Source organism: Synchiropus splendidus, chromosome 18, assembly GCF_027744825.2.
Source record: "Synchiropus splendidus isolate RoL2022-P1 chromosome 18, RoL_Sspl_1.0, whole genome shotgun sequence".
Classification (NCBI taxonomy): domain Eukaryota; kingdom Metazoa; phylum Chordata; class Actinopteri; order Syngnathiformes; family Callionymidae; genus Synchiropus; species Synchiropus splendidus.
Window position 1 is genome coordinate 8,069,884 of NC_071351.1, and position 17,085 is coordinate 8,086,968.

Consider the following 17,085-nt stretch of genomic DNA (forward strand, 5'->3'; position numbering starts at 1 on the left):
AAACAATGTTATCGAAATAAATATAATAATAAAAAATAGTACAATTACATGTCTACATTATTGGCTTGTTGCAAGAGAAATGTGGATCTAAACTTCTATATAAGCTTTATTTATATGATGTATTCTTCGTTCCTCTGAGTTATGACATTCAAGGGGCCCTTACTCTGCACACCCGCCCACATGAAGCGCCATGATTGGCTGTGCAGTTTTGCCCCAGTGTTCGATTGGCGGATGATCCTGTCAATCCCTCTCCTCACATCGTCCTCCTGCCAGTGGACTTCCGCTTCTGTGTCAACCCAAGGCTAAAAACTGTAGTTCCTGTTCATCTTTGGGTTTGTTGATCCAGTCACCCTTCGGCTACAGCTGTGGTAAGAAAAATGATATTGTTTGTCTTCGTTTGTGTAATGTATGAGGTACGTGTGATTTCAAACACATATATGTCGGTTTTGGGCAGTGGGGGGGCTTGCTCTGCTAGTTAGCATCCCCTCTTTAGCCCGCCCGCTAACGTTGATGCTATCTGTCAAACGCTCAGTGTTCAGTCACTGTCTGCCCGAGTCTCGAAAATAACCTGCATCAAAATGTTTTAACGACACGATGACTGTTAACTTTTTGTTGTGGGTGTCTTCTTGAAGCCACTCGAGATTGCGCTAATGTTAGCTTGCAAAAAGTATGTGGCAACTCAGTTTGTCGATATACGTTTACCATCCGTTTATTGCACCGCTAACATCTCAAATCTACCTTAGCTATGAATGGAAACACGGCAACTTTAGCCAAACTGTTAAAGGTTAACTTCCCATTAGTCGTCCTTGAGCAAGGTACTGTGCATTTGCTTGCCTCAGGTCAGTAAAATAAGTGCTGCAGTTCACCTTGAATTATTCGATCTAGGATGATATTTTGGCTGTCGAGCAACGCTTCAGGTGGTTTAACACAAACGCTGATATGATGTGTAAATAAACTTTGCCTCGAGGTTCGAATTGACAGTTAAAAGCTTAACTGAATTGCAGGCGACACAACGATGAAAATATATTAAATGTGACCAGGTCTCTTTCAATTCCAAGTAGAATTAGTTACAGCATCTTTTTTCCGAGATGTTCAACAACCAAAGTAAACGTGGGTAACATCACACGCCTTTAACACCTATCTCTGACCTATTTAAAAGGTGTTGTTTATTTTTTGGCGACTGGACTTCATTGACTTGACTGACTGCATTGACGTCGCCTGCTGCTATTTTGCTTGCTCAAGAACCTTTAGAGCCAGAGATTCTTGAAGCTGAGTCAACTGTCTTTAATGACTTGCCTGAATATGCATTCTGTCTAACTGCTCGAGAGAACCTGGCATAATAGCAAAGTTCAGATCCAGGATATTTATACACATATACTCTTTAATTTGCGTTTTGCTTTTCAGAAATGTTATATCCAATACACACGGTGAAGTATTTACATGTATTTACTTTGTATCTCGGAGAAAAACAGCAAGCTCTTATACTTGCGCACAAGACAAGCAGACGACTCCTGAAGCAAGGTATTAAATGCTGACTTTACCGAAAGTGAGCCCTTGCTATGAACCATTGTAAGGAGACGTGCTGTATATGTTTAATTGATATTTCCGGTCGCTAAGTACTGTGGTCTCTAAGGAAAAGTTTCACTGCTGGAAGGAATGATGTCTGGGTAACCTGGGTCAGCTGCCAACGCGACTTGGTCCCTGATCAAATGAAGCATAATGAGCCTATCATTTCTAAATTGGTCTGGTTGGCAATTGGAAATTGTTAGATCATATAACTTATTTTTTTATGAAATGCATTATATATGTTTTGTATAGAATTTGCAAGTGCCATTCAACGTGTTTCCCCAATATGCAAGTGTATTTGTACTGTATTTATAAACCACTCCATTGTGTTTATGTAACTTTTCACACAGTACAAAAGACACTGGTCGTCTGACTGGACTCAGCTGATCTCCCTTTCAAAATATCCCTTGTGGTTCTCTGTGGCGTTGGTAGCAATTCGGATGTGTTGCATCACACTCAAGGGGCAGCTCAGTTTTCACATTTATTTGATCATTAATTCAACCACCCCTTTTGAAACTTCCCTTGAGTTTTTCAGCTGTGGAAACATTGGAGCAAAGGTAACATTTTGAAAGATCACGGAGATTGCACCTGAAATTGGTAACATTTTAGAAATCAATATTAACTGTTTTGTGCTGTGGTGTGGCTATGTATACGTCCTGAACCCTGATCCTAGTGTTCTTATTTGCATTTGTTTTCTACGGCAACTGTGAGGCTCTGTATCTATATGCTGGTCAAACAAGGGACCAACAGTTGTGTTCATAATCCCAAAACCTGCTCACTTAAGCCTATTACCTATATATTACTATTTTCTTTTTTTTCTGAGCGTACAAAGATATATTAAATTGTTAATTGTAAACCATTTTTTTCTGCACAATTTAAAAGTAATTTCTGTTTCGAGAGTGAAACTATTTAATGCACCAGAAAATACAGTGAACGCTGCCCAGCACTAGCCACTTGTATTGTCATCTTCAAGTTGCTGCTCATCTTGCTTGACAGGATTCCTTTTACCATTGGATAATAAAAGCCAGATTTTTTAACATCAGATGTAGCAGATTTGCTTTAACCACATTTTAGTTATTAAGTATATATATATATATATATATATACATATATATTAAGCTCCTTTGATTTGTGATTTGGATCAGATCCATTTGTTTTTACTCTTTGCTTTTAATCGTCTTACGCAGGTTTCAGAGCTGTGTAATAATGATCTGATAGGTGTGTGTTTACTGAATGAAAGAGGTGTGTTTTTTTTCGAGTCAGACTGCTTCAGTGTCAAAAGCTCAAGCCCAGCCTCTGTCCTGTCGGAAAATAGATTGACAGAAGGCAAACTGGATGACTGAATGAACCTTAAAAACAACATCTCGAATAACTAATATTGACCCTCTGTCAGTTAAAGAATGAAGACAATTCAGCAGCAAAAGGGCTAAGTGATTGCCCACAAAGGCAGATCATTGTACAATCGCTGCTTATCTTCAGCTTTATCTGCATGTGTGTTTGGAGGATTGTACAATGCTTACTTGCCTACTTAATTCTTTTTTTTCTCGACCCACTTGGACTGTTACACAACCAAGATTTTCTTGAAAATGAAAAGACATTCATGTAAGAGTGTGCTTGTGTTTGGCCATATTTAAAACTACATGATAGACTGCGTTAATTTGAGCAATTTATTAGATGTGGAACTGGTCAAGGTTGTGGCATAAATGTGTCCACTTTCAACACAGTATTCTTATTTTTTTATTTGCTGCAACAAGTGAATGATATTTTCTGCTGCGTATTCATAGAAGTATCTCACACAAATAAAAGTCTGTCTGTCCCTTTTGTGTGCTCTGGTTTTGGTTAACAAGACAGACCTGATCATGTTATTTCCCAGGGTTTATTTTGTCTATGTTATCTTAAAATTCAATGAAAAGCGTCTGTGTGGTTTCCCCTGTGATTTGTAATGATGCAACTGACACAACAGAATACTGTATATGAGTACTGAATATGTAGTTTGAGAATAGCAATACAGTGAAGAAGAGTTGGTTTCAAGCTTAATTTTTTGTATCGAGGTCAAGTGTGCTTCAGTTGGATCAACACATGTTGATGATGATGTATGCTAGCCCAACTCTTGGGTGGAGTTCAAGTATAATTTTAAATACGTTTAAATAACTGCACCCTTTGTTCAAAAGAAAACTGTAAATGGACTGTTGAATTAAGCGGCAGATAATGAGTTTGCAGACAGATTAGAATAGCTTGTAATTGCATTTGAGCCAGATATCTTAATTTGTTTGTTCTTATTGGCAGTTTGCTGTCTAATAAGAAACATGGTTGGATTACATTGGTTAGATAAATAACTATTTGTAACTGACAATGAGCTAGATTGTTATTCCATGAGTTGTTTTAGGCAACAAGGACCACCTTTGACTCCATAAAACCCCCAGACTTTTACAGTTGGATTGTCTAGTTTCTATTATTAGTATCTCGTACCTAATGTTCTTATGTTGAGGCAGACCTAAAAATAATCCATCCCTGAATGATTCCAGGACTGTGACTCCTTGTCTGTCAATATTTAACGTGCGAAGCGTGTTTACTGTGCGAGTAATGAAAACATTTGACTTCTATATTGTATCTTATGTAATTGAGAGCACCCAATGGTTTTATGGCGTACCGTTATTCAGCCATTATTTTATTTTGATTCGCAGTAATATCCTATCGCAGATTGAGTCTGGATAAAGTGTAAATTGTCAAAATTGTGAATAATTTCTCTGTGTTTCTGTCATTTGATCCCTGAAGGCATGCGAAGGATACACAAAATTTACAAGCAATGGTTTAGTAGAAGAAGTTTCATAGTCAGCCTATTGTTTCTTCCTTTACTGTACAGCCATGAAAAACAATAAACACCACCATTACTCATCACTCCTGTATTATTATTTAGTGTAATTTTTCCATGAATTTCTGCTCAATTATGTTAAGCAATGTCCTGCAAGAAAAGTAACAAAGCATTCCAATGCCTGTGGCAGTGTTGTCCTAGTTATGCAGCAACTGGACTAGAAAACTCTCTGTTTGGACTCATCAGCCCATGATAAAAAGATAGGCGGTCAGCAAGACCAGGTCCATATTTGTTTGGTTGTCTTTTAGGACTCACAGAAAATCATTTGGAATGACTCAGCATTTTATGCCATCTCATAAATAACGAAGTGTTATATGAGTTTCTGTTTTTCATACACTAACTGCTACCTGATCAGATGTGTTATGTATGTTGGTCATTTGAGAATGCTCCATGACATTTTACCTCAGTGGAATTTTTTTTTTATGCAGGTTTCCAATTGCTTCACTCAAGGACTGGAAAGTGCACAACGGACTGTTAAGCAAACAGCAAAGTTGCCCTGATTCACATTTTCAACTGGCAGAAGACTCCACTGTTTGCCTTCCAAATCGCCTTGATAGTCCAATTGCCCTCCAGAGGAACTCGGAGGTGCTTCCAGCAGAAGGAACATGTGCTAAAAAGTTCAACATCTTTCCTTATCGACTGGTCGGCTTTGACGCTGGAAGATGAGCAATGAAGATGAATTTTTCGATGCCGTAACTGGTGAGTTAAGCTTTATTTCAGAGAAGATACCCTTTGTATAAATATATATTACAATATTTAAACTACAAGTGAGGTTCATACTTCCTTCATAGACCTCAACGTTTAATGTGAATAACAGCGCAGCACGATTTTTTTACAGTTTATTTACCAAATGAGCAAGAAAATCTGACCTCAAAATAATAAAGAGTCTAACCTGCTTTAGAAAATGAATCTTAAATTTGCTTTCAAAATGTGACTCTTCCCTGACCTGTTATTATTTACCAAGGGAGTTAAAATAAATTATTTCAACTCTATTTACTCATAAACAGGTTTGTGCTATTCTGGTTGTGCTCCCATTCACGTCACAATCTTCTTAACTGTTTCCTTCCACTATTTTTGAGCTACTTAAAAGACCTTTTCAATGTGTGTTGAATACAATGTTTTGCCTCTCTTTTCCCTGCTAAACTCTGGGGTGATTCTTTCTTGGCTCCAAAATCTCTACGATTCTTAATGCTCATAAGGAATAGTGTTGAATGAGAGGGAGGAATGGTGGACGCACCGGGTGAATGAGAATTGGAAGTTCTCATCAAAGCTTAATAAAATATTTAGATGTTTGCTTTTGTATTAAAGAGGCGATACCAAGATTATCTTACTAAAGAGATACAGATGGAGACTTGTCAATTATTCATGAGAAAACATGCCCTCGGTTGATATTGGCCTCTATATTGAATTCAGTTGTTCTTTTGTGGACATGAGTCCACTTTTGGGGCAAATAAAGGAGTGGTCTTCTCACAGCTGGACGCATTCCTATTGACAAAGTAATTTCGTTCGTCTTGTCCTCCCTCTGTTAAATGGGATCTTACGCACCTTTTGAGAAATGCCCGTCTGCCTTGTTAGGAAATAATAGGCTGTGCCTTTAACCAAATTATTTGTAATGGGCGGGGTGATTTTTTTCTTGCCCTTTTCTCTAACCTGTCTCAACCTTTAGTCTATTTTGAGCTTTTGGTGAGATTCCAACGTGAAGCCACCTCCTAAACTCCACCCTGAAACTGTCGATAATGGCTTTTGTTCCCTCCACAGTCGACTCAAGAGGTCAAATAGGTGTCTTATTACGATCTTCCTGGGTGAAATTGAACCTTGACAAGTCTTAATCGGGACATTTCTTCCCCTGTCAGGCCTAGATTCGGACGAGTCGTACGAAGGGGTGTCAGAGGCCAGTTTTAAAGATGCACTGGTGTTTGGCAGCAGTCAGAAAAACAACGGGTCGGTGCCACAGGAGAATGGCATCAAGAAATACAGGTATTGCTGCATTCCTGCACACTCTTACTATTCTCACGTTGCATTTGCATCTTGTGAAGACTCTGCTAATAGCACTCACGTTTAATAGTCTGCATGATCTGATCTAAATCTGAGGTCCATTTAGCAGTTTCTCAGCAGTGATTTTTGTAGAGATACAAAAAGCTCACCTTCAACCTCGGCCATGGTCAGTATCAGTTCAGCTGGAATGTTCCAGATATGATAATGGTTTAGCATTCTTTGAATTGTTTCAAAACATGAACACTTAAGAGAGCCTTTTTTGTGGGATACTCTCCTGTTTGCGCTGCTTCATTATTTTTTATTCTTCAATGACAGGACATCATTACCTGCCCCCATGTTTTCAAGAAACAACGTCAGTGTCTGGAGCATCCTAAGGAAATGCATTGGACTGGTAAGAGCTGATATTTCAAAAATACAATTCGATTTATATGTAATAGTCTAGACTGTAGGAAATTAGATCTTATTTGATCCCATATTCTCTTTTAGGAACTGTCGAAGATCACAATGCCCATCGTCTTCAATGAGCCTCTGAGCTTTCTGCAGAGAATCACAGAATACATGGAACACACATACCTCATCAACAGAGCCTGTTCGCTGCCGGACCCCCTAGAACGAATGCAGGTCAGAGATTCTCACACTTGTAGAGACAGATGTGTTTACATGAGAAGTAAATGTCCTGTCGTATGTCTTTCCTCAGGCGGTTGCTGCGTTCGCTGTGTCAGCAGTTGCTTCACAGTGGGACAGAACTGGAAAACCGTTCAATCCTTTGCTAGGAGAGACCTATGAACTCATCAGGTGCACACAGAGGACAACAACATGTGTTATCAAGGGCGACTTTAATAATTATTTATTATTTTATTGTTGATTTCAGGGAAGATCAGGGCTTCCGGTTGGTTTCGGAGCAGGTATCCCATCATCCTCCAGTCAGTGCCTTCCATGCTGAGAGCTTAGGTGGAGACTTTGTCTTTCATGGCTCCATCTACCCCAAGCTGAAATTCTGGGGCAAGAGTGTAGAAGCTGAGCCAAAAGGGACCATTACACTAGAGTTACTGAAGTACGTTCGTGCAAACCTCCACGTCTCGTATCTAAACACATTACTTGTAATTTTATATTTATATCTGCATTGTTGCAGCAATGTATACATTCTCATCCAAGCCAACCATGTCTTCTCCAGGTATAATGAGGCCTACACATGGAGTAACCCACACTGTTGTGTGCACAACATCATTTTGGGAAAACTGTGGATAGAGCAGTACGGCACTGTTGAGATCGTGAACCACAGGTGAGTGAGCTCCTCTTTGCTGACACAACTCATCATGAAAACCCCAGAGCAGTTCTCCATCTGTGTCAGTGCGTTTACCTGCTGAAACTGCTCTTTGTTCTTGTTTTGGTTCAGCATTTGCAAATGAGTTCTATAAACTGATCATTTAAATTCAATGTGAGCCACAAAGATGAAGCTGTTTTGTCATCTTGATATTTTAAAAATCATTTGAGTTTCAAAAAAATATTTTGTGAAGGTTACTTCAGTCCTCACTGGTAAAACTGATTCAAAGTTGGCACGAATGAAACCAAAACTGGGTCTAAACACCACAAGTTTGTGAATCTCTGAACAGAGTCACGGTCAGAAGAAGAGGTCTTAACTGTTTCTTTTAACCCCCATTCTTTTCTTTTTCTGCTGGCAGGACTGGAGACAAGTGTGTGTTGAATTTTAAACCGTGTGGGATTTTTGGCAAAGAGCTGCACAGAGTGGAGGGATATATCCAGGATAAGAGGTTTGTGTTTCCCCCCAAGTTACTATGTTAACCTTGTTCTGCTCAAGCGTCCAGCTTGTCTGTTTCTTGTCTCTGGCTTCTTTTTCAACTGTTAAATATGTATTTTACTGTACTTCCTGACCCCCATTCATATTGTTCCCTCCAGCAAAAAGAAGCTATGTGTTGTCTATGGGAAGTGGACAGAGTGCATATGGAGTGTGGACGTACAAGCCTACGAGGCTCACAAAAAGGCAGAGAAGAAAGGAGACAACAAGAAACACAAAAATGTGAGCAGTTGATCAAAGTGGATTTGAGTCTAGTCGTCTAAAACATTGTTTTTACCAGGAGGAGTCAGAGAGGGCCGATGATGACGCCGACGACATGCCAGAAGTCCAGGAGACGGTGTCAGTCGTACCAGGAAGTACTTTGCTGTGGAGGATAGACTCCAGACCACCGCACTCGGCTAAGGTATTTTAACTGTATTGAAGTCGGAACTTGTTAATCAAAACAAAATACAATAGAAAAGGTGCACAACTTTATCAGGTAACTTAACAGGCGTCAAAAGTGAAAGGGACTGGTGATGAGCATCTGACAGATTTAAATGCCAGTGTGAGTCCTGCACTCAGGAATCTATAGCTGTGAGTGGTTTTGCTGTAATGTGTCGACTTTGAAATGTCGACTTGCTTGAAGCAAGAATGAAGTTAAATTCAAGCTTGGACATGTACGAGATGAAATATTTTACCCCACAGTTAAGAAGAGAAGGATCATATTTACCTTTGAAGACAAATCTCATTCAGAAGAGTCACTTAATACATAAAAAATATCAAATTCTCTCTCACCATATTAAGCATGCTGTGTTTTAGCTGTGACAATATTGTGTTTGGAATGTTTTCTATTTGGCATTAACTGCACTGAAATATGTTTACAGTGAATGGTAATTTAGTATTCTGGAGTAATCGAAAATGATTTTGAGCGAGTGCATTTCTCAAATCCTTCTTGTTTCCCAGATGTACAACTTCACCAACTTTGCAATGTCTCTCAATGAGCTGGACCCCAGGATGGAAGCCATCTTGGCCCCCACGGACTGTCGGTTTAGGCCTGATATCAGAGCCATGGAGAATGGCAACATGGGTAATTATTATTGAAGCACCTCACACCTGTTCTAAAACCTGTCAGTCAACAGGATTGATCTTTATAATGCCACTATAAAATGTTGAAGGTGGTACTTTGTTCTTGCAGATAAAGCTAGTGAAGAGAAGGAGAGGCTTGAGGAAAAACAGAGAGCAGCTAGGAAAGAGAGGAACAAGAACGATGAAGAGTGGAGCACAAGGTAAGTGAACACTAATGTGTGTGCTTTATATTTAATATGAAAAATATAGAGAAGAATGTTTCATTTTAAGTTTGCACAATTTGGTTTAGTGCTGTCTAAGGAAGGTCTCACGTCTTCCTGTTTTGCCCAGGTGGTTTCAGATGGGCACCAACCCCTGCACTGGCTCCCAGGACTGGATATATTCTGGAGGCTATTTCAACAGAAACTACCAGGATCTGCCTGACATCTACTGATCGAGGCCAACCTTCACCCCTCCCTTATAAGATATCGACACCTGCCTTGTCATCAGTCTGACAGACTTCTGAGTAATTCACTTTAATTGCATCTTCTTTTCTGACTTCAGCGTGCTCGTTGCATCCTCAGTAACACCCCAGTGCAGTTTTGAATGAACAAAGACGCAAAGCATCCTGCTTGAGGCCCCAGTCTTCAGGATTTTATACTTCCGTCACATCACATTCATCGACCTAGGTTAGTCACCCAACAACCAGCAGATGTCTCCTTGTGCCGCAGTTGTTCAGTGCAAAATCAATCTTGTGAAGCTGTGATGAGAAGAACGCGGTGGAACCATTACCTGAATAGTGACCGTTGTGCAGGTGAATAAGCGAACGTAGCAGTAGTGATAAGTGACTCTGACACCAGGTTGTTCCATCTGTTCAATATATCGGGGCACTGGCTGAAACCTTTTGAGCACTGTACATACACCTGTCTACACAGCTCCTTTGTCATTCAGCAACACCTTCAGTGAAGACTACATTTTCATGCTTTTATTGAGATCAGAGCTGGATATTTATCTTGCGTGGCTGCAGACATACTTTGTCTCTGATAAGCAATGAATGAGAGAACAGGTACATTCCCACCTGATTGAAATCAAAGCAAAGACGTCTCGGGTCACAGACACGCTGATCAAGAAAAATGGAGCCTGTGTGCCCTCAGCTCTCATGTGGGTCGAGCTGAAGAACCTGCCAACTCATGAGTCAAGGGGAAAAAAAACAATACTGGAACATAAAATACTTATTTCAAGAGTTCCTGGTACTCCTCCCTTAAACTGTTCAAGTGTGACGGGCGTGTGAGTGGACTTGGAAACAGATTGTAAGTAACAATTCTAACTATTGTGAACAGACACGTGAAGCCATATTAACCGAGTGTTGACTGTGTGAGTGGTGGGAAGATCCAAATATGCACCCCTAAGTTATTGACTTTATTACCAGTCATAATAGCACGATTAAAACATTCTTCATGTCTGTATGATACTGTATGTCATCATTATCACTGCTGGAACGTGGAGTTAATATTTCACTTTAAAAAATTCGACAAAAAGTCGACACTTTCCGAAAAAACACTATTGTGAAGAGGACGAATGTGCGAACTGAAAATGTCAACAGCTCAGTTCAGGTTCTACTACTACGACATTAAGACTACCTTAATGAAGTGTTTATGAATGTGTTTCAGCCACTCACACATGCTGTATATTCATAAGTAAGAGCCAACCACTTCTTGCCAAATAGGGAGCTTCTATTTGTCTTCACTGTAAAGTTATTGACCGACCAAGTCTATCAGCGCTTTCAGTCATTACCTTGAAGCGTCGTCTGTTGGTAATTTAAGTCTCATTTTAAGTCCCTAAATATTTATCCATTTAAAATACTGATTTAGAGGAGTGGAAAGTCTATATATCATGCAGGTCTTTCTTATCACAAATGGAGTAGATTGAGATATGATGGCTTGCAGATGAAAGAGGTGATACCTCGCCTTAAAAAAAAAAAAAAAAAAAAAAAAAAAGCTTTATTTTCAAGTGATTTCAAAATTTGTGTGGCTCATAAAGCCTTCAGCAGCTTGACTTGCTGCGAGGATGTGGCAGAACACAGTTGCAGTGTTTTCCATATTATCATTTTGGTCATCTTAACTTCCTCATTTGAGTTGAGCACACTCTCAAATGGCTTTTCTTTGAGCCTGACTGCAAGTCGGCTCATAAAAAAGCTATAATCTAGGTGAAGTGTTTTAACATTTTTAAACACAACTCTGCATGTTCTCCTCTCTTTCGGAATTTATTGTAATACCCCCACCTTTACTTTTCAGTGCCATTTTATTATTTTAATGAAACGCTGCTCTCCTTCAGTTCATAGTGTAAACACATCACTTACAATTTGTTACAGTACACCAACACTAAAAATAGAACTGTAGAAGCCATCCAGCTGGATCTACTTTTCATTCCTGTTACATGCTCTTTCATCCACATAGATTTAGTTGTTTTTATGCCTTTCAATTCTGTTTCTCTTTCTCCTGATTTGTAATTCTCCATGTTGTAAATGTGTACACAAAGGTAATGGCAAGTAAGATGGCCTATTATTTTGTGCAATTGATTTATTTTTATAGTATTTAAACAAGGTTTGCATTGAGAGAATTGTACCAGATGTTTTATTTTGAGGTGGGGGACTGCAAGGGGGGTCACATCCATACTGTCGACAGCTTCGTAGATGAATAAACACGGGAAATGTCTACTAATAAAATCCTAATTTCAGCCCTTGAGTATGCTTTTTTTTTCTCTTAAATTCATGAATGTGTTTGTGATTGTTTTGCAGTTGCAGTTGAGAGTAGTTGTTCCTGAGACATCTCGGATGATGATCTTTCAGCCTAAAAGACCTCATGTATATGAACATGGAGGTGAGGAAAGGTCCACAGTAACAAGCAGATTTTATTTGTCATCTCAGGAAAGCTGGTGAATCATGGAGGAACTGACAACGATAGTGGGTATTTTGAGCTAATATTTCAGGAACCCATTCAGCTTCAATTCCTTGTGGTTCTCAAGTGGACTGGCTTTGGGGCACTAGTGACAGGACTTGACCCAAATGAGTGAATGAAAAAATAAAGATGACAAGAAAAGCAATATTTTGAACCTCACATACAACACAATAAAACAAATTTAACATTGTTTAATGCAATAAAAGTGTTATTTTCCACCACCCACTTTTGGGTCCCACTCGCCACTTGAGAATCACAGTTGTCGGTGAATGAGAACCTGTAACAACACGATTACAATCTTTAAAGTCACCAGCAGATGTCACTGAATTTCCAATTGATCATGATGAAACCGTTGGCGTTTGATGTGCCATTGAAGCAATGGTAGGTTCTCAACTGTCATGTTGATGCAAACTATTTAAGTATAATATAAGTGGGGTATATTTCCAATTTTAGTACAGGTTTAATCTTTCACTTACCTATATCAGTCACATGGACCAAGAAATTAAAACCTGAAGCGAAAGAGGTGAAGCTCAGCTGATGTACCATATATTTTCCTTTATTTTATTTATTTTTCCTGATTGAAATGTATTGTAAGGTCATAATTTATCATTCATCACATTACATGGCATGATGCACCAGGTCTACTACACCCATTTACAGGAGGAATACACAGAAACATACACAAGGTTTTACAATGGGGAAACAGGAAGTTTAGATCATTGCACTTACAACAGTGAATGGAACGTTTTTGTCATTGTTTTTCGGCTCTTTTTTTTTTGCAGTATATTCACCCATTCAGTGTGGTTTTTATTTTTTTACACGTCTGTTCAATTTATCCTCTCACGCTTATTCTCCAACAATCTGCCCAACCGGATGGAAATGCTGCATGGAAGCAAAATAAACTGTTTTTGTATATGTATATGCCATTCCATTATACAAACACAACATGTACTCCATGGAATCTATATGTTTCTAAATATATCTCCATTCTTTATTAACCTTCGGCACGAGCCAACCACAGTACACTACGTTGTCAAGTGTTGAGATGTTTGTTCATAAATCTCCGAACTATGTGTTGTTCAGAACCTTTTTAGCAAGGATCCTACTCTGGTATTTACACTTGCTGGCAGCCCGTCCGCTCCAGATGGAGGAGCAGTGGAGATCATGCATTTGTTGATTCATTACAGGTGGACCATTTTACATCTGTCTACTCTTTCAGTATCGCTTCCATTATAAATCAATTACAGATTATTGGAATTAATATCTATCAGCAAATTTTCTTGATTGTATAGTGTGTCTATATTGACCAAAAACACCTTAAAATTAACATAAAAGGGGCCATAAACGTGAAAATATTGACTTGGAATAACTACAAACTCAAGTGGACTCGTATTCTCAGCGGCTTTAGGAAGCTGCACATTATGTTTTTTAGCACAATAAACACCAATTTCAGATAAGTAAATCACAAATATTGCTGGACCTTCAGTTTTTTTCATGTTAAATAAACATGTAACATTGACAAAAAACGTCTTTTCAATATCTTTGTGCTTCTGCCACAAACAATTGCTTTTCTAATCACTGTTCAACTTGAGTCATTAAACACAAAATGGCTTTTAACTTCAGTTGCAAGCCCTTGCTCTGATGCATATTATATATAGATAGATAGATATACCAGCAGGAGCGTTGTGTTATTACTTCTTGATTATTGTTCCAGTTGAAAGTTCACTTATTGCTCCTTTAGAATTAATATGATTCTCTATTTCTCTGTGGATTCGTGAGGCCGAAATATCCATATTTATGACTCACTACTTCCAAAATACTAAAGTTGCAGTCGATTTAATTTCTTATTTTCTCAATCTTAATGTACCGTGTAAAAACCTGACTCGCGTGCGTCTCTTAATGAAACCTGTATGTAAGAGTCTAGTGTATTGCACCTCTTAATAAATCTTTGTTATAACTCTTTAGCACTGATTAAAACCTCACTTTTCATGATAAAATAAACTCTTAAATAGTCAACAAATGCATCACAAAAAATATAGATATTTATCCATCTGCTTGCTTCATTTTGGGATCAAAGAAATGAACCTCTAAAATCATGTATTGACATTCACGCTTAGAAAAATTAGATCTGGAATACCTTGTGTGCTCTCATTTTTAGATCTATATAAATGATAATATTTATACTCTTTAACACAATTCATAATGATAATCTATGATGCGGACATTCACTTTATTTCCAGAAAAATATAAAGAAAAAGGGCCTCTTTTTACTCCAGAGCTATCATCAAATCTGAATTAACCTAGTTTATGTTACAACATATAGATATAGATATATATTTTTTCATCTGATCTCCTTCTTAAATTGTTGGTGGTTGAATGAATTGTTATATAGACTATTAACAGCAAGTCTTACCCTCCTGATAAGTGTGTGTGCTGCGTTCAAAACACCAAATAAACCGCTGTCAAAAACCCGGCCCGGGAGTTGACCTCAAATTTCTTCCTCTTTCTTAAACCTGATTTCAGTTTAAATATACTCTTTAAGGAGGTTAACACAAGCAGTTAGCCTCCTTTGTGATGCAAATGATAGCATGTATATTTCATAACGTTCTCTTCTGGAAAGCGGCGCGGTTGGCATTTCACCTTCGATCAATACAATCTCGACTCCGTACAACGAAAACTTCTTGGTGATCTTTTGAGGAAGGATAGGACTGTCTTTCTGTCTAGCTTTCCCAGGGGAAAGAGGGGACCAACATGCCAGGTAACATGCCAACTCTCAGACCTCCAGGTGACCTATAATTCACACATTGTACAAAAATCACAAAAATGCGGAATGATGCAATGTGAATCTTCACGGTAACTAATGTGTCCGTCGCCTTCCACTTCTTTTCCGAATGTGATTCATTGCATAGAACGACTGGAGATGAGAGGTCGCCTTTCTATTAGTCGTGGTGGAACACGTCTTGTTTTCTTTTTCCACATTAGATGAAGATTATTAAATACACACACACTACCCCCCTTGCCCCATACACTCACATACACACAATCTGTACATACAAACATTAGGAACAATATAGAGGTGACTGAGGTTTTTTCTGCGCCGGGCAGCATGCGAAGGTTCCCAGCGAGCGTTCACACAGACAATATACAGCAGAAGTTGGTTGATTTCGCTGAAGGCCTCGAACTGTTTGGCCTGACAGTATTTCTTTTTTTTTTCTTTTGGAGAACTGCAGATCCCACAATGCACTGCAGGAGCGACAGCAGGGAGAACACTGACCTGAGAAGTTTCCTTGACAACTGACAGTCTGAGAGGTTCAAGGGTCGGGTTGCAGGCCGGGAACGTCGCCATGGTACAAAACGAAAAGATAAAAAAAAGGCGAGTGACTTTTGAATCCACAGTCACATGGATTTCTTTTGCTTTCTTTTTGACACCAAGTGTGCTTTGGCGTGTGTGCTGTGCACGTTTCTGAGTGAAGACACATGCTCTGGTGTGTTAAGGGTCGTATTTGCAGAGTCACACTTCATGTCCTTCTTTGAAAGTCTGAACCCAACCCCTGCAGGTAATGACAGTCCAGGTCTGTTTCAGCGGTGCACTGGTCGGCTGTTTTCAGTGCCTCTCTGCTGTCCTCCCGTGCGCCCAGATGCGACCAGGAAGATGTCTCAGTCATGGTTAGGGAAGATCTGACTTGGGACCAAATTAGTGTTTACAGCTTCCACGAGCCATCTATAGTAGTATTAAGTTAGGGAGACAGTGTTTCTATCAACATTTAACATGACACAACATTGTGCTCTTTACTCTCCTACCTGTGTCTATTGCTTCTGTAATAGATCGATGATGACGACTGTAACAAAAAATGGACTAAATAAATATAAAACTAAAATAAGTAACATATAAAAAATATAAATATTCTCACTGCTGATACATAAAAAAGGTGTGGCACGATAAAAATAAGTCATCTTTACTTTAAAAGAAAACATTTAAGGCGAGTATTGTAAACTGTAACTGAAGCACAATAAATTAAAAACACAATGGACAACATTGTGAGAAATACCAATTATCGTGCAGTCGGAGTTATTATCTTCACAACAAGTGCTGTAAGTACACGTTGTCTTCATGGCTTTGTAATGGCTGAACTCGAGCACATCGGAACACGCCTCGACATTTCCCTTTCACAAAAGGCTCCTTGATCCCCAAGTGACACTTTGGGAATCGCTCTCCTGTTGAAGCCTTTGAGCAAAGACGCAATTGTCTTTATGGCCTCTGTTGATGAACAGTGTAAGGTCTTAGATATGAAGTCCCATCCATTATCCCGCCTTCTCTGCGCTCTTGAAGACTCTTGGGGATTTGAAGTGTGGAAGCTGACGGTCCGACCCGGAATGTCGATAGAGACACACGTGGACACAAGTTCTCTGTGCACTGTGTGGCAGTTGAATCATTCAATTCTTCCCGGAAGAGAAGGTCTTTAGTACCAGAAAATCCTGCACTTATTCAGCAGGTTAAAGTTCCTTTTCTACATTTTTCATAAAAGGGAGAAAGTGAGGAGAAGAGAGGATTCAAGTTTGAGTTCAGGACTGTGACACAGAGGATTCCATCACGCCTCCTGCCGGTGAGTAACCCACCACTGTTGCATGCATTGGGCTTGTATTCCTTGAGGGTGGAACACAATTGATCTGTGATGGTGTTGGTAGAGCTCCCCCTAGAGGACTGGAAGAAGCTCCTCCTTCTGCTCCACCACACTCAGTTGGAGGCTGCACTCCGAATCTTTGGCTGTAGATGATGGTCAGATGGAGAAGTCCTTGTGATGATGCTAGTTGGCATGGAATGATCTGGGAAAAGT

At 39.3% G+C, this 17,085-nt stretch overlaps 3 protein-coding genes across 8 annotated transcripts in view; 2 read left to right on the forward strand and 1 right to left on the reverse strand.

Annotated features, from left to right (window-relative positions):
• Positions 1–256: 256 nt before the first annotated feature.
• Positions 257–15,603, forward strand: osbpl2b (oxysterol binding protein-like 2b). 3 transcript variants are annotated; one of them, XR_008412972.1, is made up of 16 exons: positions 257–368; positions 4,867–5,137; positions 6,292–6,415; positions 6,749–6,824; positions 6,920–7,054; positions 7,131–7,228; positions 7,305–7,487; positions 7,608–7,715; positions 8,116–8,205; positions 8,351–8,471; positions 8,530–8,652; positions 9,192–9,315; positions 9,424–9,514; positions 9,645–9,982; positions 12,091–12,172; positions 15,473–15,603. XR_008412972.1 is itself a non-coding variant. In XM_053849575.1 (14 exons), exons 2-14 carry the CDS (start codon positions 5,101–5,103, stop codon positions 9,745–9,747), a joined length of 1,410 nt encoding a protein of 469 aa, XP_053705550.1. In that variant the 5' UTR covers positions 257–368; positions 4,867–5,100; the 3' UTR covers positions 9,748–12,041. The 3 variants fall into 3 exon arrangements, 2 of the variants coding, with proteins under 2 accessions (XP_053705550.1, XP_053705549.1); XM_053849575.1 differs by lacking the exons at positions 12,091–12,172; positions 15,473–15,603 and having other exon boundaries at positions 8,533–8,652; positions 9,645–12,041; XM_053849574.1 differs by lacking the exons at positions 12,091–12,172; positions 15,473–15,603 and having other exon boundaries at positions 9,645–12,039.
• Positions 12,092–17,085, reverse strand: part of bsna (bassoon presynaptic cytomatrix protein a) — a 58,289-nt gene continuing 53,295 nt past the window's right edge. For 2 of the 4 annotated variants that reach the window (XM_053849542.1, XM_053849541.1), the window contains exon 17: positions 12,092–17,074. The gene's annotated coding sequence lies outside the window, so the exon portion shown is untranslated. The remainder of the gene's footprint in view (positions 17,075–17,085) is intronic. The other 2 variants (XM_053849543.1, XM_053849544.1) reach the window with 2 other exon arrangements.
• LOC128749693 (helicase ARIP4-like) overlaps positions 16,764–17,085 on the forward strand; it is an 87,268-nt gene continuing 86,946 nt past the window's right edge. The window contains exon 1 of the mRNA XM_053849551.1: positions 16,764–16,854. The gene's annotated coding sequence lies outside the window, so the exon portion shown is untranslated. The remainder of the gene's footprint in view (positions 16,855–17,085) is intronic.

Excerpts from the sequence above, each read along its gene's own strand:
- osbpl2b (XM_053849574.1), top strand. The coding sequence starts at position 5,101 with ATGAGCAATGAAGATGAATTTTTCGATGCCGTAACTG. Across the intron at positions 6,825-6,919 it reads TAAGGAAATGCATTGGACTG|GAACTGTCGAAGATCACAAT; the intron begins GTAAGAGCTGAT and ends ATTCTCTTTTAG. Across the intron at positions 8,472-8,529 it reads ACAACAAGAAACACAAAAAT|GAGGAGTCAGAGAGGGCCGA; the intron begins GTGAGCAGTTGA and ends TGTTTTTACCAG.